Here is a 22,859-nt window from a genome sequence, read left to right as displayed (position 1 = left end):
TTAATTCTTCTCACCATCTAGTGCACATACACAAACACTGCCAACTACTTTTAATACTTACATACCAGAAAACATTTAATAGAGGGTCCACACAGAACACAGCAAATATGCAAGCTTATTTTTGAGCCTACACAGGCATAAGCTTCTGTGAGTTTGTGGGAGTTATCACAAACACGCATACACACCCACGTGCAATGACCAAATAAAATTCAAAGGCTCTTGGAAATAGTTTTCCCCCTTTTTTTTTCCCATACGAGTTATCTTTAAGAATAATAAAAGATTTTTCACAGTATCAATTGACACTTTGTACTGTTCATTCAGTGAGAGATAGCTCTGAATCACTGAGAGTAGTGAGCAGTTAAACTAGAGAAACAACACAGCATTAAGGAAATAGATTTTCAGATATTCTTTTTTCAGAGTATCTACTCTGGTAACATGAAACTATTATGAATCAAGTATACCAAACTCTATAAAATAGAAATAAGAGACATTCCATTTGTGAATGCAACTGCAAAAAACTATTAAAACAAAGCAATATGCCATGGCTTTGCTTTTGTAACATATCTTATACTCAGCTCACTTTGTTTTTAAGAAGTTTTACCGTGAGAGGAAGTTACTGCACTTTCACTTTTGGTTAAACTAGGAAAAAATAAATGTAATATGGGAGATAGGAATTTAAGATAAAGAGAGCACATCGTAGAAGAGCAAGATAACTTGCTCAAACTCATAATCTGAACCAGGATATCTCTTAAGAAAACAATGTTGTATTGCACAGTGTTCAGTAATACCATTGGTAACATTTCAGACTCTCAAAAGTAATCATAAATAACTTGATTCATAACAGCTGCAAATGAACACACAAATTCTGCCAGCTGCCATCTACAAGAATTTAACATATTTTACACATTAATCCAAACAAACTACGCATGGATAAAACTAACAACCTACTTTGTAACCTCCGCGTGGGACTCTCGCCATGGAGTTGTCTTCGTGGCAAATATGGTGAGGGATGGGGAAGTGGCAATGAAGAGACATCATGTGTTTGAAGTTTGTACCAGTGAGGTTCATCATCTAGTAGTGCTGTCTCTAACTCAATAAGAATCTAGAAGAAAAAAAAAAAAAGATTAAAAGTAGGAAACCATTATATAACTGCATTTTAAAATAGGAATGTTCAAAAATTTTATTCTATTATTCGCTTACTGTTAAGGACTTTGTCTTTTAAGTTAATGCATTTGCCTTTTTAAAGTGCTGTTAAAATCCTGCACTTTGTAAGAAAGCATTTTCTGTGCCTTTCTAATTCTAAATACACCAAAAAAAAAAAAAAAAATTCACATGGCCCTCATCACCTTACAACAATCTTAATAGTATTCAAACAACTTGTAGAGAGTTAGTCAGCAACATTTCAATATTTTGTTAAAATAAAAGTATGTGAAATGTGGATTTTATTAAACATTTCTCAAACAAATTGAGAAACTGTGTGCATCCAGTTACTGAAACAGAAGAAATACAGAAAGAATCTCGTATCAGTACTATCTGCCAAGTACAACCTAATGAAATAAGGACAAATTAACAATTTTAAACATCTTTGCTTTGCTAATAATTACTTTATTAAAAAATACTGTATCCTAAATATGAATATGTGGACTAATGTATTCCTGTAATAAGTACCAATAATTGTATACCTCTCCTAAAAATTCACTTTCTTCCTCCCGAACTCGTGCTTGGTCCCAAAGGGTAATTTCTAACATTCGTTCTCTAAACTCTCTCCGATGAACTGGAGAATAAATGAATGTCTGGTTCCACTTGGGTTCCAATGTTTTCTTTACTGTTTTTGTTCTTCTTTTATTTTTATCACTGAAAACAAACAAACAAACAAACAAAAAAAACCACTAAATATAAACTGTAAAAAACGTATCATGAAAAGCAGCAGATCTTAAACCAGCAGCACATTGTGTAGTGTTACGGAAATACTCTAATAATGTATGTCAGAGTTTGTTCTTGATACAACAAAGTTCAAAGTATGTATTGGGGATAATTTGTAACTTGATATTAAATTCTGAAGTTAGCTGATTTCACAGTTTGCACGTCAATTCCAAATTTAAGAAATTCCCTCAGAAAAAAAAGAAATTGTTTTCTATATTTGTTTGGAAAACAGTAAACATGGATTTTTCATAAATACATGTATACTTCTATGGACAGAATTCCCATGATCAATAGTACTATGCATGTGCAGACAACACAGCAAAAAACTGCATTTTTATAAGATAAGTAAGCCATTTAAGACACCAGCGGCCCTGGGAGTATGTTACATAAGCTCTTCCAGCAACACTCAGAAACAGTGGTCTCAAAACAGTTTCCAAGACAATCCTTTGGGACACCAAGTTGAAGGCAGATCTCCATCATCAGGCGAGCCTGACTTTTTGGAGCCTTATGCTCGGCTACTGTGGGAATCCCAGGTCAGGCTCAAGGGTGTTGCTGAGAGCAATGTGTTTTCCAGAATATTTCTGCTTGCAAGAACATGTATTTTCTGACGAAAATGAGTTTCACTAGAAAACACCCACATTCCTTTTACTGACAATACCGAGTTCTCAGAAAAATGCTTAATTTTAAACCTGCTGATTGCCGCATATGCAGCTGTGGCATTAAAATTAATGTGGATTTTTTAATATGGCAATGAAGTACTTGCATATTTTGGAAGTACGTGCATTTGTAAAATAGTTACTATGTTTATGAACAGTTACTTAGAAACTGGGTCAACAGATTAACTAAGACATAATATTTTTAGACACATTATTAAAGCAAATAATGCAATTATTGGATTACAATAAAAATTCATTTACCCTTGAAAACTGAAATAAGTTACACTGGACAAGCTTTTCCATTCAAATCTGTTTAATCAAAGAGAATTCTGTATTTTCATCTAATGAAATGCTTGACTTATTTAAGCGTATTTTACGTCTAGCACATTTTCTTTTCTTACACAAGAAATATATTTTGCTTACTTAGCTTTTACTTCTGAGGAAAATAAAATGAATTTTCCTGCCATATGACAACTTGCCAATTCTTATATATTTGATAGAAAACACGTTATAATTTCAAAAAATTCTGAACATTTCACATAAATAGGAAGAAGATGAAGTAATTCTTGTGAAACACCGATTACTATTAAAAAATAAATCCATTTCAGTTGCAATTTTTTTTCCTGCTTTGAATGGGAAAAAAACAACCAGCTGGTCTGACCAGTCTAGAAATCTGTGAACCTATTTTTGCAGCATTTTCTTTGCTCTAGACAGGAATAACTGTCCTAAGGAATACGGGTATTACAGAACATTAACAAAATGCTTTGCAAATAACAGTTTCACATGCAATGTTGTACACCTGCCTTTACTTTTCTACTCAGTATTTAACAAAATAGTCAGTGAAAGTCAGTTAATATTCAGTGTCCAAAGACATGTTGTTGTTACGTAGTATGCTCTATTAAGGGACTTCAAACTGTAATATGTTTCCATAAGTGTATGATAAGTATGCTCAGCTAATTGTTACTCAACTTCTTGTCTTTCTGTTCACCTTACCTTCTGTCTGGAAGAAAGTAAATTTTAACATAAGGATTCCTTGGCCTCCCATCTTCCCTTGAAGGAAGATCCTTTGCTCCCAGTATTGTCACTATTAACTGATGACCAACCTTGTCATACCACAGTTTTATCTGTAATGAGAAAATATTAATTAGTTGACTCATTTCTAAAACAAAGTACCATATTAATTTTTGTAATAAATTTACTAATTAGCTTCTATTTATATTGGTTGCTTAAGCACAAAATATTGCGTACTAGTTTGTATTTGTAGTAAAGCAGAAAAATATATTCATACTATAATAGCTTCAAAATGTACCTGGAGTTACTCATTTTTAGAACCTTCTATAATGAATACATTATTTCATACTATTTTTTTCTCATGGTATTAGGGTTAGGATTATTGTTTCTTGGCAGCATAACGCATTACTTGGTAATGTAAGTATTATTCATATTACTGATGTATGGTATTCATATGTATACATTTCTAGGTATTTTATGCACAAGGAATGAATGAATGTTTATGCCCTGCTGTGCTGGAAAGACCATGGGATAAGGTAAAAATAACCCCCCAAAGTTGTAAGACAGAGAGAGGTTCAGTAGAACAACTCTCTTCCCAATCAAATTCAGCAACAACAAGGCAAAACTAACATTACTAATCTGTAGAAATCATTATTAAACAGTCTTAGATTTTGTCTAGCAAACATTTTTACTATGTTCATTAAGCGCTGCTGTTTAGCTATTCTAGTTTGAATAATATAACCGCAAATGTATAATTCAAGGAGAGGATACACTACTTTACAGCACTAATTCTAACAGGGGATATGGTGCAGGTAGAGCAAAACAAAGCTTTTCAAACAGCCAGGGAGATATTACATTGGGGGTACCTCTGAGATAGCGTTAATTGCAACAGACAGAGAAAGCTCTCTTCATGGCCAGTTTGATGGGCATTTAAAGAAGTTCCCTCCCTGAATTTACGGGAATGAGAGTAATGCCTGGCTTCACAGTAAAGCAGAGTACCTATAGGCACAAATACACTCTAGATATGGTATACGTCAATAAACCCCAGCTAAAGTAAACATCAGAGACATATACACTTTCTGGGGAGTGATTAAGAGAAAGGTCTTGACACAATTCTTAAGACTTCTGACCAATCAACAAGAGGCTCATTTAGCTTTCTGTTGTTCCTAATTAATGAAGTAATTGAGATGACAGTAAGACAGTAAGACATACCAGCTCACTTAATCGTGGGAGAGTACTTCTTTCTACACCATCAGAGTGCAGGAATACCTATCCTGCAGCCACCGATGAGCAGCATTTGGACTTCAGAAGAGGGTGGATAGAAATCCACTATTATCATGTTATTGGCCCTTCTACTGACTTTGTATGTTTCTGGTACCACCAGTAAAATGGTTTTGTGACTACTGAAGTAGAAAATAGTGTGAGAGAAATTAATAAGTTTCTAGAGACATTTCTAGATGTTGTTCTTCCATGCCTTTAAAGCAAGGGAATTTGTCAATATTTCTCTAAACTGATAATATCCAGACTACAGATCTGGTCTACAGATAACAAGTAGAAAGCTTAGCACCAACAATATGAGCATCAACGATATGAATTCGAAGAGAAGCTTTGTTGACCTCTGCAGTGCATGCCAAATTACAAGATCTCTGACCGTAAATAAATCCTCCTCCAGAAGGGAGTCCTCATCTGTTCTCAAGCACTAGCTAGTCCTACACCTACACCTACCAACAGGAGTTGCACTGAAGAAAATCTTCATCACCTGCCTTTTTCAGGGGAAAAATTAACCTTCCTTAAGCAGAACCCAATGTATTTATGATCCACAAACTCAATGAGGTTAACATAATCCACACCTAGATGCAAAAAAATGTAACTACAATTATTCACTCATATTTAAGCTAAATATTTCTTAGCTATAGTTGTTTGACTGGATTTTTGCAGGAAGACTTTGCCAAGATGGTTTGGAGAATGAGACTAAGGGGAATGTTAAATCATCTAACACTATGTCTTTGAGATGCTCTACTGTCTGTGTTTTGCCACAAGAACTCAAAATTTGCAGCAGCACATATCTAATATTCTTCTATTAATACTCTGACAAAATTTGAAAAAAGAAAGTACATCATAGGTATACTGTCCCAGTAATTCCTTACTGGCCAAGTCAGGAGGCAGAATTATGACCAAAAATGTTAGCATTCATCATACAGAAAAAACACTTGTAACCCAAGAGTTAATTTGGATGAAAAGATGATAAGGAAAGAAAGCTAGAGTGCAAGAAAGGATGAAGAATTCCTTGGAGGGGACAATGGGCTTGCATTCTCATGGGTTTAGAAGAAGGAAGATGGAAGTGATAAGAAACATTACAATGACTGGAAAAGTAAAATATAATGGATGTTTCTTGGTGGGACACAGGAACAACGGAATCATTGACATCATGGACCAAAGAAGAGGGGAAAAACTGGACTGGATAAAAAAAATTGAATGAATCAACAAATGAGGAACAATCCAGGTCCTAACTGGCAAAGAAGGCATTGCATAGTTAGATTGAGATTGAAAAAAATACAATAAGAAGTCTGGACAGGAAACTGTAAAAGAAAGTGAGAAAGAAGGAGTTAGGAAAGCATACTGAATATGAAAAATGAGTTTGGTTGTAGAACTGACCTAATTCTGTCTCGTTTGCACATGCCTTATGACATAATATCCAAATGGATGGTATTTTCCTCAAAGAAGCTTTTCTTTTCTACTCATAAAAAGAAAAAGGTCAATTAAGACCTTTGTAGCCAATTGCAGTCCGATTCCATCCCTCTTTCTTTTCCAGATGCCTTGTGTGTTGGAAGGTGGTACTATTTATAAATGAATATTCTTCACTGCCTGGGAGCTTGGGCTGAGGCTCTGGAGCCTAAACTGAAGTACTACAAAGTGTTTGAATTGAAGTCTAAAGTATGTATTACATCTGAACAGTGCTTATGTCACTGAAAAATCAGAAGTTGGTTGTTCAGATTTTGATGATAAAGTCTCAATTCTTTATTGACAAATGCAGAAAAATCCTACTACACCTCAGATAATATATGAATTTCATATAGTGAAATAAATATGGGATACCATGTGTATAGCAGGAAAGCTGGTTAGAAAATGATTTTTTTTTTCTTTATAGTTTTGTTAAGCAGTTTGTAGAAAAGATTCTTAACGCTACAGAGTGAAGAACATGGAATTATTCAATTCTCAGTGAGAAAGACTCACAAGAATGCACAAGTACTGTGATGGTCAGCGCCAATAACTTAAGCAGCTGAATAACAGAGGAGAATCTACAAATCTTCAAGGAAAAGCTTAGACTATTTAAGAAACTGTGACATGTGCAATCCTGATCTAAATGGGGGAAAGAGAAAGCTAAAATTACAGCACAGAAAATGCATCACAAAAGAACAAGATGGCTGATGAGCTGGTGTATATGTGGACCAGGCGAACCCGTAAGAAACATCTTGAATAGAACTTTGTCAACCTAGATAATTTAGGATTTCAGGAACTAAAACTTAATCTAGTCAGAAAGTGATTCCATCTGAAAGCTTTCTAGAGATCTTTTCCTTTAATGCTGAAGTCCTGGAATTTATAATTAGCCATACACACGCTTACATACTGTCCTTCTCTAGGCAGATGTACACCTAATGCTTGACTAAATTTCTGTTGTGACCTACATTCAGGCAAACAGATACCTGAACACAATAAACCCTGAAACTGTGAGATGGTCTGTCATCCATAGAGCTCAGCAGATGCTGAACTCCTGGAGATGGGCTTCCAGGTAGAAACACCTGATGTACAAAGAAGAATAAACAAGAACATTTCTATAAACAGATGATGAAGGTACCTATTAGGGCTAGGAAAGTGGGGGGGATGGGGCTGAGAGTCTGGTCCTAGTTTCAAGAATTCTGATTTTTATCCAGTATTGATACAATGCTAGATCAAGTGCACGTTCTAGCACTGTAGTAGTTGGCAGGTCTGGTATCTGATACACTAAAATTAAGCTTCTTTCACTATCACCACATCACACACTTGTATTCGTGACCACAGAATATCTTAGCTTCACATAAGACTTCCTGCTCCAGAGAAGAAAAGGATGCTAAAGACATTTCTCTGAGAGACAGATTCAATTTATGTAGCCTAAAAAGAGCTTAAAACAAAGATGTACATTTTCCAGAATGAGTTTCCCACATACAAAGCATTTTATAAAAGTTGACTGTTGGCGTATTCTAAGAAATAAGGATGCAGAAATCTATTACTGCTGTTTGGTCTTCTGTAGGCTCAGAAGAAAAGACAGACATCTCTCTGGAGAGGTGACTCACAGTCTGGAATAGCCTAAGTTTCAAATAGACTAATGGGGATGTGTCCCTTATTTGGGCTGGATCATTCTCTGCAGATATTGAGGCACCTACTTCTTTCTTTCACCGGTCTAAGTCTAAGTCACAAGGCACCTCAAGCTAGTATAAATTTAAATCTATAAATTAAGCTGACAAATTCACTTTATTAGATTTCATCCTTTTCCTTTCAGATCTTGTCTTAACTAAAAACTTTTTAATCAATGTAGTAATTAAGATCAGAGTTCTAGAAAAAAAGTAATCATGTAATTAGGATCTATACTCTAATAAATATGTATAAGATAAATCAATTATGAAAATCTAGGTAATATTATTGTCATTTCCCATACTCTTCTTTCATGCATGCTGACTGCTTGAATGCTTAACTAATTCCAATGTGGTTTTGTGTGTTCCACATAGAGGCACATGGCATCATAAGTGACAATTTCAGATTTAAAAACAGAATACATTCATACATTCTGTTCTACATTTTATTTCTTTATTTAAGCCTTACTTCATGAACCCCATGGATGGACAAGAGAGACAATTCGTACCACTGGAAGTGAATGCCTGCCCTGCAGTCTGAATTTTATCACCCCAGCCAAGGTACTACTCAAACAATGCTAGGTTTGAGAAACAGATGACAAAGCATTTTTGTTCTTGTGGTGTTCATTATGATATTTCATGTAACCTACAGAGCTGTTTATTAGTATAATTCTTTGAAACTGAGATACTATTGTTTCTTCTTTTTTTTTTTCCCCACACTATTCTGAAATAAGAGATACACCAACAAGATATACTACTGGAGAAAAAATGTCTCAATTCATCTTTAAAAATGCTTAAAACAATTATTTTATTTGGACTAAGTTTATGTAGGAAAAGAAATTGCCCTGAGGTGGTAAAGTCCCTGGTGTAGCTTAAGATGAGCTTTGGTTGCTTTTAAATCTACCTCTAACAAATGCTGATTAGTCAAAGTTGCTAAATCAAACTATTAGTTCTGTTTGGGTTGCTGCTGTACATTTTAGAACAAGTACAAGAAAAGATTGTTAAACAGAAGAGCTGCTGGGATCTGAGTGCAGAAAATTATGAAGGTATTTAGGTATTTTTATCTAGATATAGCTCAAATTTCTTTTTTAGTGGCTCCATTTTTATTTCAATAAGGCCAAACAGATGCATGCATTTATGTTCATATATGATTAAAGATACCGATGTTCTGCAGTGAAGCAAAAAGGATGTTTGAAATTATTGAAATTAGAAAGAAAAGTAGTAGTTAAATGGCAACTATGGGTCAAAATGAGGCTCCAAAAAATGAAGAATACCACAGGGAAAACACATTCATGAACAGATGATTCTCTATCAAGATATTGCAAAACATCATCCTGTAAGAAAATTGCTTATATGTTAAAATTAATCTAAAAGTTCAAGAAACAGATGTGCACATGTTCAAGTGCTGTATAAGTAATAAAAGTTCAGGAGAAAGGTGAATGGTTGGGGAAAATGAACTTCCATGTTTTTCTTTCCAGTAAAACAAGGTTAATTTTTAATTCATCCAGTGATATAAGAGACAGAGTAAATGAATTGAGTGACATAGAGACAGAAGTGCGGAGGAGGAACTTGTGCCAGGATCTGGGACATACATCACCAAGATCAGTTTCAGACTAACAAGCAGAGAAGACGAGAGTAAGAAAAAAGATGTGCATTTCTTGTCAAGAGCAATGAAACAGAAGCATAAACAGAAATGCTAGAGATGCTCATTCTTACTGAGAATTCTACAACCACAGCCATAGCACAGCCCAGAATGTAAATATACATCCTGACAACTACAAACAACAGTTCAGAACTCAGTGTAAGTTAATTTCTCATGCCAAAAAGAAACCAGAGTTCTGCAGTACCACTGGACTGCTTCTAATACCCAAGTCAGCTTGTTTAAAGTTCACGGGAGAATTTCTGTTCATCTCTGTAATCTGCATTATGGACATATATTAGATTAAACCATCTCAAGCTTCTATCAACCTTCTCTACAAGAAGCAGGCAGGTAGGGGATTTTGTTTCAACCCAGTCTTAAAGATGCTGCCATGAGGAACATTTCTCATAGATGCATACAATGGCTTAAGTTGGAAGGACTTCAGAACTAGTTCCAATGCCTAGACTTGTGCAGGGCTGCCTCCCCCCAGATCAGACTGCCCAGGGCCCAATCCAGTCTGGCTTTGAACATCTCGAGGAATGGGGCACCCACAGCTCCTCAGGGCAGCCCGTGGCAAGGCCTCACCTCCCTGTGAGTGAAGAATTTCTTCCTAACATCAAACCTGAATCTCCCATCTTCTAATTTAAAGCCATCCCCCCTTCTGCTTGGACAATTACTGAGATCTGTAAATAAACTTTAGAGAGGCTATCAGCGTACAGAAACAGAACTGGAGTAAAGATGGTTCCTATCTACAACAGCATAAGCAATTTCTCTTCCTGGGCATTATCAATCAAGCACTGAGCTTGTTTTATTTTCTTAAATTACTACTACCATAATGATTTGAACAAAGTATATTTTCCATTAGAGAATATTAATTAAAGTAGAACAGACAATTTTTATGTCTATTTCTTTATATAATGTGACTTAAATATGAGACTACTACAAGTAATTTATACATTATATTATTACAAGAAACTTGCAGGTTTCAAGCATTTGTTTCCTTTTTAAATTGAACAGCTATCATGTTATTTCTTAATTTATTTGGAACATTTATAAAAAGAAAACAGATATTAAATGTCTACTTGTGTCATACACAATATTTACCTATATTTGTGACTGGATTTGTACCCTCTTTGATTTCATTACCACAAGCAGAAGCCAACTTCCTTAGTCACGCTAAGGGTGTCGTTTTAAATTTTTAATAGAAAGCATACTTACTATGTCAGTAGTTCACACTAACATTTATTTAAAACAGTACCGTTGAGATATTATTTTTAATCTCTTTTTAAAGATTTTTTATTCTGAATTTCTATTTACACATTTAAGGACTACTATAGGACAATAAAATAATGTGAAAAAAAATGTGCTTTATTAAATCTGATTCATAACCAAATCACTTCCTACAGTTTTACTTAGAATTATTTTAGAAATTTATATGAACTTTTTCCCATTTCAATATGAAATTTAGTTATTTCATTCTCATCATTTAGATTCCCTCCTTTCCATCTCTCCTTGAGCAACTGAGCAAACATAAGGAACATTTATACAGCTCCCACACAAAAGATTAACAACTCCATAATGGTATTTTGTAAGAAAAGCAGATAATATTCTACATACAAGAAACTGAAAAACATGCAGCAAAGCAAGATAAGCACTGTTAAATATTAGTAAAACCTACTTTTACATTAATCTACAGTACCTTAGAAGTTTCCTAATGAAAACAGGCAAACAACTTGTACCTACATAAAATATGAAAGGTAAAGAATTCAGTAACACAAATTGAGAGTTCATTTTTTAGTTAAATTGAGTTTGGGTTATTTTGATGCAATTTTAAAATGCAAGGACCAGGTTTCATATGCAAAAATTTTGCCTGTTTAAACAAGGTACAAATTTATTTGCCTGTCTTCCACTCAAGGCGCTACTATTACTTGGAAAATGCAAAAAAGGGTGTGTTAAGTTGTTAATGATAATGAATGATTTAAAGAGACATCAATCTTTATATAATGACCTCAAACATGAACAGCATAGAATTATTTATTGCATAAACAGTACACACTTTTTTGTATGTGGGATACATAGCCATCAGGATTGTTGAAACCTGTATGAGTTAAGTAGTGCATAAACAGCAAAACAAAAACTAGTTGTCTCTTTAAATTGTAATTTAGTATTTAAACCCCATGCAGAACTTTACAAGCTGCTCAACAAAAATGGCATGAAACTTGTTAATATGGCTTAAAGCAACACACTAAAAATATGGGAAAACGGACTAGAATGTAACGTTTTCCTACTATGCATTTTCCATAACAAACAAAAGAAAAAACCACAACTTTAGTTTCTGTCAGGCAGACGAAGTCTTTACCTGAACCCTAGGAACAAAAGGCGTTGTTCTTCTACTAAGGCTTTGGCTCTGGTAAGCAAAATTAAAGAAAAAGCAATAAAACAAAACCAAAAAGGACAACACGCTGGAAACTAAAAGACCAAAAGTAAAAACAAAGACACACAACTATTACTTTAAACACAGCTTTACACCAAGGACATATTTATCTAAACCAAAGTATTTTAATGCAATGCATAAGTGAAATCTGTAAATCTATTACCAAAATATATCAATCTCCTGAGACTCAAATTCTGACCTTAGGGAAGTCAGCAGGAATTCTGCCACTGATTTCCCAGGAAAGGATTTCCCTTTACAGGTCTATGAGTAACATTTACAACAGATTCAGAAATAACATCAACAAATGTAGCAGATAAGCAAAGTGCGATTTGAAAGTCGGGTGGGAAATATAAGTTGAGTTTGACCACCTATTTCAGAAAGACTGTAGATGCATATTTGGAGACAGAAACAAGCACACTGACAGCTTTAGTTACTTTCTAGAGTAAAGTAAAAGGCTTTTCTTCCTTTCCAACTACAAGGGGCACTTCATTAAAAAAGCCCTAATACTTAAAAAATGATTGAAAGAAAGTGCTATCTTGTATCATCATTACAGTGGAGAAGGTGCAATCAGTGTACTTCAATTTTCCAGCAATCATGACTGAAATAACACAAAGTATATACAGAAGATCCTAATATGAAATGAGATCTAGAACATAAAATAAACTTAGCTGCACACAGCACTCATAGACTCATTTATAACCCTCGTATATGAGTGTAACACTTCAGACCACATGTAACTTGGTGGATCCCAGTGGCTACACCAAGACCACATCAGCACAGGTAATGCTCCCAAGTTCCTAGTCTCGTTACAAACTCCAAGCACTCCATCTTTGGCTTAAAGCTAATGGAGTGGCACAGAAAGGGCACTGAGAGTGGGGACTGATCTGGAATGAGAACATACCAGTACCTCAGAGCTGGTGAATGGGTGAACAAGAACATGGGGGTCAGTCACAACAATCCAACAATGCTGTATCTCCTTTCCTCCTTGTTTGGTTTTCCTGAGATAATTTATTTTGAAGTTGTGGAAAGAAGCTATTGCTCAATATTCATTTCCACAAGGTCTGTATTGAGAGTATGGAGTTAGGCAGTGATGATTGTTCTGCTAGTCTCCTTGCTTACTTGGCAAGCTGGAGAAAAATGTTCCACAAAATGTGTGAAGTAATCTGTTCTCACACCAAAGCAGGAGTATATCTAAGACAGTCTGAACCATAGTTTCGTCTGATGTGCCCCTGTGCTCAGTGAGGTGAAGCAGCTGCATGTTGCTCCACTGCACAGGCAGTACTGCACTCCCAAAGCAAGGAAGCCAGAATCCAATCTAGTCATGCACAATGAAAGCAGATCTTCAGCTTGCTTCTGCTCCGTATTTTACACATATTCCAGAATATCACAGTCCTAAAAGGGTCAGAATGTATCCCGCCGCGCAACAAAGACCCTAACTGGCCATATTCTGCCTTGGAAATTGTGGGCTATGAGCACATTGTGTGCACTACCTAGCATTTTGCAGACTTGACTTTATGAGAGCAACAGCAATTTACTGGCCTTGACACAGAAGGAGGTGAAGCGAAAGACGAAAAAGGGGAAAGAGGAACATTTCTCATACTTGAACTCAGCTCCACAATACAGTGACATATTATGTCCCTCAAATGCACAGTATCTGCATTTATTATGCTACAGATAATTTAAATTCATATGCTTGCATTTTTATTAATTTATAAATATTATAAATATTATAAATAATGCATTGAAAATCTATTGAAACAGTTCTGTGATTCAACTGTATGAGGAAATAGTTTAGTTTTAGAAATAACATCACTTTCCTGCCAGAATTTCTACCACTACAAAATGAAATGTGGTTTTATATGTATATGCATTTACAAGTTCTTATAGCCATGTTGTCAGTCTCTAAACCTAGCTATCACATGATAATTCCAAGTTATACTTTTCATGCAGCACTGATAGTAGACAGAATGCAATAATGAAGCAATGAGAACCACCACAGAAAGAATACTGACTTTTCAAAATGACATTAAAAGAAAAATCAATGGAAAAATAAACAGGAGCCAGATTAAGCAAATAATAATAAAATAATATGTTCAGAGTAAAAGTCAAGATATACCCCTGAAAAAATAATGTGGACTAAAAAACCATAATAAACTGCACAAAGCACAGATAACAAAATATTCACGTATCCTGGTAAATTTTAGCACCCAATAGTTTACTGTAGCTGCATAGAATTTGTTTCAAAAAATACATGTTTTGGGTAAAATAATTAGTAAAAGAAGAAAGAATTTCTAGTTCTGTGGGATAGTTTTTTTCGTGAGAAATCATATTAGCCTGCTCTGGACAGGTATACTGCAGCCAGAACAGAAGAAAACATGTACATAGACAAATGTCAATAAATAGAAAGACACAGAAAACTGATCAGGTAGAGAAAGGTATCCCTGAGTACTAGAGGCATCATAGCAATTGGCTGAACAACTACTGCAGCACAGATCAGAACACATGAGATTCAGACCGGCAGACATTAGAACCAAATTCTTTTTCATTCTAATATAGTTCCTAGGGTTTTCTTATTTTTCTAGGAGTCAAATGCACAAACATAGAAACTTAACTTTTGATTTAAATATTTACCTTAATATTTACCTAAAATGTTGTAATTCTGAAACCTTTAAGTAATAAAACTGCTTAATCACCTCAAAGGTGTTTTTGACTTCTCCATCTCTTCAAAAGACCTGTCAATGAAGACTGCAGATTGTGTACTGAATCAGAAATGTCTTGGCCAATGAATACAAACAGATAAGAATTCGGTTGACTTTTTGCATACCAGGACTTTCAGACCAAATCAAAATTCTGCTCAACACTATCTATCTGTACAGATAATATACAAAATCTACACAACAATCGTGCCAAAATATGCATCTAAGCACAGAGATATCTTATTTTGATTTTGCTACGTATGAAATGGTATTAAAAGGCTTGGCATTGGAGATAGGCTGAAATGCAAATGGGGAAAACTGAAATACCAGAGATGCCAAAATACTCAGTATTATATACCAACCCTACTATTGCATTAGCATTATGCTTCCTAGTACATTTTGGACAGAGTAAATTCCAAAACACTGATCATTACAAAAAGAAAAAAAAAAAAGAAAAAGGAAAAATAAAACCTTGAGATCTACCATAGTGCCTGAAAAAGGATGCATATATCCAAGTTTCTATTCAAACTCTTCAGGCTTCCAAACAATGTCTGTAAGTATCTCCCTCCACTTCTGCCCACAACTCTTATTTCATACAGCTCCCCTAACAGCAGCTCATCAGAATGACATAGCAATGTCCAAAAGCACAGAACACATTCCCCAGATCTCAACCATCCTTCCCTCACATTCATCCCAGCTGTCTGGATTCAGCCACTACCTCTCAGAATGTCAGCTGATTCTCCATTTCCATTGAAAACAGTATCCTGTCCTCATCTACCATAAGGATCCTGTGCTTATTCTCCTGCCTCAGCACTCACCATAAAAAGCAAATTTCCAATTACATTAGGAATGCAGTACTCTTTGTCTTTTGCATCTACCCAGCTATTTAAAATGAGGAGCATTCTATCAGTATCTTGTCAGAAAAGAATGACTAAAAATGTGAGAAAAATTATTCATCGTGCAGTTTTCAAAACACTTTAAACTCCTAATTTGAAGAGTCAAAAATTGTAACTTTCAAAACTAACTTAAAATATCAATTTTCAAAATTTACATTTTGAAAGAAACTGTTCTTGTAGAATACATCTGTTCCCTTAAAGTTATTTTTTTCTAAAGATATATTTTAGTCTGCACCCCATTCATTCTAGGGGAAATTCCTGTCATGTGCCTCACTGCAATCTCTCCACACCATCTTCAGACATCATGAGAGCCATCCTTCCTCATAAAGCAAAAAGTTTAGCACCAGTCTCCAAAGAGTAGTGGGGGCTGGGTCATGCCCTTAACATGCCACCAAAATATATAGCTATTGGCAACATTTCTTTAGCTGGTGAGATATGATAAGTAACCAAATTTTCAAACTGCCTACTTTAATTATCTACATGGAGACAGTGGGAATTTAGAGTTACTGAGCATTTCTGACCTCAGTGGTAACCAGCTGGAGCTGTGTGTTCTCAGAAAGCAGCTGCTCTTTGAGGGAAATGAAGAAATTGTGTAGTAGGGAGTCTTATACAATCACATGAAGTATGTAAGGCAGTTACAAGGATGACAGATGTAGGAAAGACCTTTAAAACATTTCCTAGCATTATTTGGTTTCTTAATATGAAAACAAATGCTATAAACGTATTAATAAAAGAGTAATATATTGAAACAAACAAACAAACAACAAAAAAATCGATTGATGCCTCCATGGCTTCAATGCTGAATTTACATGCCACTTAGAAATGTAAAAGAAAGTGAATTCTGTTTTTATCAGTAAATTAGGATGTACCTCCAAATCTCTTGATACAGTTCTCCAGCATTTCAAGATGCAAGATCCTATCTAACCAGAAAAGCAAAAGACTTACTAACTTTGCTAAAAAACTCTAATAGTAAACTCTTAAGGATTTTCTTTCTAAAACTGAGAAAGTCAATTCTGATTGGTTGGATCACAGCGTCTGTGCATTGGATATCTAAGCAGCTAACACTGTATCTTGAATTTCAGGCTAGGAGCTGGCAGCCAAAAGTTATTGACAGCCTAATCTTTTGTGAGATTTAGCTGAAAGATTTCTTTCCCACCCTTTCATGTATCCACAATTTTTCTGTCATGTAAAACTGTACTACTTTTAGAAACCTGATTGATGGTTCACATTTATGTTCCCTTCTCATTGTATTTTGTGCAGCTACAGTATTCTGCACTCTACCAATCAAGATTTATATTTTTCAATTTCTCCAAAGGACTGAGTCTTTCAAAGCAGTAAAGAATAAAAGTTAGAGAAAATTAAAAATTACATTTAAAAACATTGTAGATGGCTGGTCTGATGAGGAAAACAAATAAAGTCTCATGCATTGCAAAATGGAGCCAACATGGCTGCAGAACAGACAGAAAAATGTTTCTTCCTGTCCTCCATCGATACCACAAACCACTTTAGGAGACTAGAAACAGTCTGCTTAGATTTTATGCATATTTTTATAGACCACATATTATCTTAACATAAACAACTTAGAAGAAATATAAACGTGACATTTTCAAACATATTTAATATCAGTTTTGCACTGCTTCCGTTCTGTTTTCCTCTCATTTTCAAACTGTACCAGGCACTTTTGAAAAATAACACTTTGGAGTTGTAAATGCCACAGAAGCGCATACAAAACCTGTCCTTCAGTTTCATACAAAAGAATTTACTCTTTTAAAAAAAGAATTCATGTAATGAATCTTTTTTTCAGTGAGAGTGAAGAACAAAAGTGAATAACTTTTACAAATAAAATACAGTTTACAATAATAAACAATCGTGATATCTGAAGACAGATATATATGAAAGCTAGTGCATAGGAAATAAGTAATATTAATGTCTAAGAATGCTGGTGATAAAATTTACAGTGCATACACTCAAGTACATACACTCAAATAACACAAACACAACTAGAGGCTAAGAACTGGTCTTTCTGAAAAACTAACACTACCGATCTTGCTTATAAGAGAAACATGCATATCTTTCTCTAACTCAACATTAGAAAATTTTCCAAAATCTGATAAAACAGGATGTTCCTTATGAAATGATGGCCCTGCCTGTACTGAGATATACAATTTAGCTGTTATAACAAGGAATTTATTCTACAGGTAGCTCAGACTCTGTAGTGAGAATTGTGTATGCTGCAAAAAGTACATTAATATTAATGAAATGTTTACATACTGAAAGTTGTCCAGACAAGAACTGTGGAACGTCCCTTAACATGCCAGGACTCATAGGAGAGGTCACTGAAATAGAAGGTCGGTCCATTTTCTGAGATTCAAAGGAACTAGAACCTGCAATTATAAATAAATATATTTTTATTTATATTTAAATACTAGAAGTTATACATTTTTCACTACATCCTTTAAGTAAGAAGGATAAAAATAAAACCACACATACAACAAAGCTTATTGTAATAAATATCACCTTTTTATCTGTATAAACAGACCAAAGAATGACAATTTTCCAATGCTCAGATGCGATTAAAAACTTTTAGGTTTATTGTTAACAGCAATAGAGAACCACTAATAGTTCATTCCAATACTTGCCACAGTGATCATGTTATTAAGTTGAAGGCCGAAAATTATTTCTTACTTCACTGTGGTCAAAGGAAATCAGTTCTTGAAGAGTGCTTACTGTCTCATACAATCACACTAATTATCATTTATTTTTTTTTTAATTAAGGGATATATATAACAGATCTTGTGTTGTGCATTTTGTTTCAGATCTACAGGGTCTCAGAGGACAACTTTTGACACATAAAAACTTAAGAAAAATTTAATGGATTTTCTTTAAAGAAATGGCTGATCAGTGAAAAGTTACTGGTTTCTCACATTATTGTATCCAAGTTTATTCCACTGCATTTATTCACAGCTTCCATTTTAAAAGAATTCCAAAACAATGACAAGAAAATAACTCCAGACTTAAACTCATTCTAGCAGATCTGCACCAAAGAACAAATTATTTTTCCCACATAAAATAATGGTTCAGCCAATTTAAAGAGTGCTGAATGATCCTAATAAAGTATACATATTTTGGTTTTAAATTAGATACCACTCAGGTTCTAAATAATAAACAGTTCGTCACAATTTTTAGTTCACAAGCTGCATAACAACAAAATAAGAAATTGAAAATGGCAATTAATGTTTTTGTATATTAATTATCATTGTGTTTTCCTTTTCAATAAAAAATAGCCTGAGCTTATAATCAAATGCCAAGCCTAAATCAGCACAGCCTGACTTCTGATAGTTTATTATTTAACAAAGGCAGATAGATCATACAGGAAGATAACATACTGAGACAAAGAGACAAGAGCTATATTGACTGAAGATGACATTTTTCAATTTATTTGTGCTTACATGAAAGAGGATTTTTCTACCCCACAATTGAAACTTACTGGACTCCAGCTGTGCATGTGTGCTGTCAGGTATTCTGGGAATATCCCTGAAAACAAGAAAAGGAAGACAGGCTGATCCTTTATCTAACAATCATATTCACATTTCAGTTAAAATATAACACTTTGCAAGTCATCACCAAATGCCTCAGGAAAATCATACGATCTCCTTAACTGCCTTCAGCCACTGGGAAGATCTATCCTTTGTCCAGTATAAATAAGTTCATTGGAAAATTAAGATTACAGAACATGTGGTTTAGTGAATACAGGAGGGAAGGTGCACAGTCACAAATAAAATAAATGATTAAACAGAAAAAAAAGAAGAAAAAAAAAAGAATATAACAATCTCAGAGTTTTCTGTAGACCAAAGCCAGAAGCGACACTCTGTCACAGATTACTCATCGGATTACCTCAGTCCCACAGGACATATTCATCCTATGGGGGCCACACATTTATATATGCTATTAAAAGCATTTTGGAGATGTTTGAGCAACATAAAGCAGAGAGCCATATCAAGAAGTGTTTAATATCGCAGTGTGCTTTTTCGTAGATCTGTTTTTTTGAAGGGCGCATGGGGTTCACATGGCAAGGCAAAAGCAGTGGTGGAGCTGCAGTGGTGGCCTCTGAGGGGCTAGGGCTGCCCCATACAGGCTACAGATGGTTCCAGATGGCCCCGAAACAGACCAACCTCAGAGCACAGCTGTGACCATCAGCCAGCATGGCGGTACTTCAGTTAGAACATTTTAATAAAAAACTAAAAAATAGCTGCACAGCAGCTGTGAGAGAGAGGAGTGAGAAATGTGAGGGAACAGCCCTGCAGGCACCCAGGTCAGAGGAGGAGGAGGGCAGGTGGTGCTGCAGGCAGAGCTCAGCTCCCTGCAGCCCAGGAGAGGCCCAGGCCATCCCCTGGCAGCCCATGGGCACTGTGCAGAGCAGATCTCCACCTGCAGCCATGGAGGAGCCGGTGGTGGGGTAGGAGGGCTGGGTGAGCTGCCACTCTTGGGGATCTGTGTGGGTGAGCAAGAGAGCAGCTTGGCAGGGGACTGGCAGCCAGCTGAGATCAACACCCCAAAGGTGTACATAAGAAAATGAAGGGAAAGCTAGAAGTGCTTCCAGTGATACCTACTGTCTCCCACAATTAAAAGAATCTGTACTATGCAGACATAAAATTTATCTTGTAAGTTTTCAGAATGTGGTTTTCAAACATTTTTCAAAACTCATTACAAAAACAGCTGTGTTAAACAGATTCAAGTCCCTTTCTAACTGAATCGATGTGTAGTAGCCAGTACACTGTGTGAACAAAAGGCAGCTAAAAGGTGCAATTGCCCACAACAGAAAAAAATCTTTCTCTGTTGTTACTAAGAAAAACATGTAAGAAACTTCTGAAGACTACTGAAAAAGTAAATATTTAAGCTTGCAAATCTGATGTTTGTAGAATACCAAATTATTGATATTTGTAGACTATTAAGAAAAGCAATACCTGCCTATCACTTCACTCAGAATTATACTGCAGAATTTATCTAAAACGTACAGATCCTAGTATTTTACAGTAGTGTGAATAGTATTTCCTACAGTGAACTCTCACTGATATAAGAGAAGGAGAAGCGGCTTTTGGCATCTCTCTACATTTTATGATATGTTCTGTCTCAAATAGATTTTATAGAATAATTAATAAAATGCGAAGCAAAATTTCCATATTCGGAAGTTGCAACTAGGAAAATAAGATGCATTTTAAAATAAATATTTCTGAGAATTAGAAAGAAGAAAGAAGTTCTTGCATATATAATAATCAGCTCACATAGATTTAACAACAATACCATCCATTTACAGTTTTTGGAGACTCTTTTACATCTACTGCAAAAAGAGAGTGGAAACCAACTGCGTAACTTTTTTTAGCCCCAATCTGGCTCATGTCGTCACACTACATAGCAGGTAGTTAATGCTGAATAGGGCATCTCAAGAGCCCACATCAACTTCTTTCAGGAATTATAGACGAGCTGCTATAGTGAGAGGAACTGGAGCACATGGTAACATCATCAATAAAAGACACGATGCTAAGGAAGGTAAATGACAGGCAGGAAACAGAAAAGTACTGAAAGAATGCATGAAGTTTCACATGATTAAGAGAATGAACAAAGAAAAAAGAATGGAATATTTTCAAGATGAGAGCAGATCCTTGAAACTTGGCTATAAACATCTGTCTGGGAAATGATGAAAGATCTTACATTTATACGAAAACAGTGTGAATCTTCCTCTTCTCTGGCAGTATTTTTCTAGCAATATAATCTATTAGCATTACCATTATAACTCCCAAGTTACAAAAAGTTTTTATAGATAAGTTAAGGAGATACACCTTTTCCCCTGAAAAGTTTGCAGTTCAGTATACGTGCAGGAGATAACTTCTCATTTCACTGACGAAATAAAGTAATTTTTGTTACTATCTAGTTTGTTTAAAAGTATCAAATGAAATTAGCATCCTAAACATATTGCATCTTTGAGTTAAATACATCCAGATACTATGCCTTATAGCTGAATTCATAACAACCTTCACATATGAAGGTAAGAAAATGTTACATACAGTTTTACTGTTTTCAGTATTTAAAACTCTGATATGCTGTGCACTAAAATTCAGCAATTTTTTTTTTAATCATATTTAGTACAAAAAAAATAGCAAAATTACTTACCCAATTGGTCTTGAAACAACAAGCTCCACTTGTGGCTCAGGTTTGGACTCTAAAATGATGTTATATACCTCCTCAAAGGTAGCTCCTTGTAGTAACCTTCCATTCCATTCTAGCACTTCATCACCTATAATTTCAGTAATAGCAATCTGCTTATGAAGTCTGCTGTACACTGTACTTAAAATGACAATTTAAACCACTGTATTGTCAGTTTGCTGAATTGTGAAACCTGTGTTCTCAAAAAGTTCAGTCCTTCATTTAAGAAAATCCTAATGAAGGTCTTCTGCAGCATGCTCTGAATGCATAAATTTCAGTGAAACAGCAGTCTCATCACTAAGATCTCTACTGAATTAGATACAGCTCTTACTTGTGTTAGTAGTTGTGATTCAAAACAAACCTCAAGATGCTGTTTAGAAAATGCAGATCTTCAAACAGCATATCTCACCAACTTACTATTTTGAAGATTCATCTACATCTAGAGGTTTAGTATTTAGGGTTCAAATGGTTCTTCAGTTAACATCAATATTTCTTGCACATATCCAGTGCAGCAATCCATGGTTTGCATGTTGGGATAGGCCCAGATCTTAAGAGTTTCTTAGTCATTTGTGACTGCTTGGGTTAGGTCCAAATAAAATATACTCTATAAGATGACGGGGCAGGACGTCAGTAGAATATTGAGTATGAAAATGTGAACAAAACATGAAAACATGATTTTCAACAACATGAATGTATTTCACAAAAATAGTAATATCAATAATGTAGTAACTGAATGTCTAGTTGATTTCTGTGTAAGGACAAGCCTGGATGTGTAAAAAACAAGCCTGGTTAACACCCTGAGAGACAATTACAATTGATGTCTCTATCGCTTTAGGAAGAGTCCAGATCAATGCCTGAGAAAGGGTCAATCAAGACACTTCTCAAGGAAAGCAATCACTGGGCTCTGGCTTAAACACTTAAAGCAGTCTTCCTGTGCCAACTTCTAGTGTACAAAATGATGATGTAAATTCATCTGAACTTGTTCCATGAGATGGTGTCATAGAAATGCCAGTGC

At 35.1% G+C, this 22,859-nt stretch overlaps 1 protein-coding gene across 1 annotated transcript in view; it reads right to left on the bottom strand.

The window, feature by feature from the left end:
- The window catches only part of LOC100550949 (regulating synaptic membrane exocytosis protein 2-like), a 112,457-nt gene that overhangs the window by 50,893 nt on the left and 38,705 nt on the right, over nucleotides 1–22,859 (bottom strand). The window contains exons 5-11 of the mRNA XM_031552971.1: nucleotides 21,812–21,935; nucleotides 19,131–19,177; nucleotides 17,915–18,027; nucleotides 11,977–12,024; nucleotides 3,573–3,703; nucleotides 1,683–1,854; nucleotides 949–1,102 (exon numbers count right to left, since the gene is read on the bottom strand). Coding sequence (XP_031408831.1) covers nucleotides 949–1,102; nucleotides 1,683–1,854; nucleotides 3,573–3,703; nucleotides 11,977–12,024; nucleotides 17,915–18,027; nucleotides 19,131–19,177; nucleotides 21,812–21,935 — 789 coding nt within the window. The remainder of the gene's footprint in view (nucleotides 1–948; nucleotides 1,103–1,682; nucleotides 1,855–3,572; nucleotides 3,704–11,976; nucleotides 12,025–17,914; nucleotides 18,028–19,130; nucleotides 19,178–21,811; nucleotides 21,936–22,859) is intronic.

This window comes from Meleagris gallopavo, chromosome 3 (genome assembly GCF_000146605.3).
Source record: "Meleagris gallopavo isolate NT-WF06-2002-E0010 breed Aviagen turkey brand Nicholas breeding stock chromosome 3, Turkey_5.1, whole genome shotgun sequence".
Classification (NCBI taxonomy): Eukaryota; Metazoa; Chordata; class Aves; order Galliformes; family Phasianidae; genus Meleagris; species Meleagris gallopavo.
This window is presented reverse-complemented; position numbering and strand designations above follow the sequence as displayed.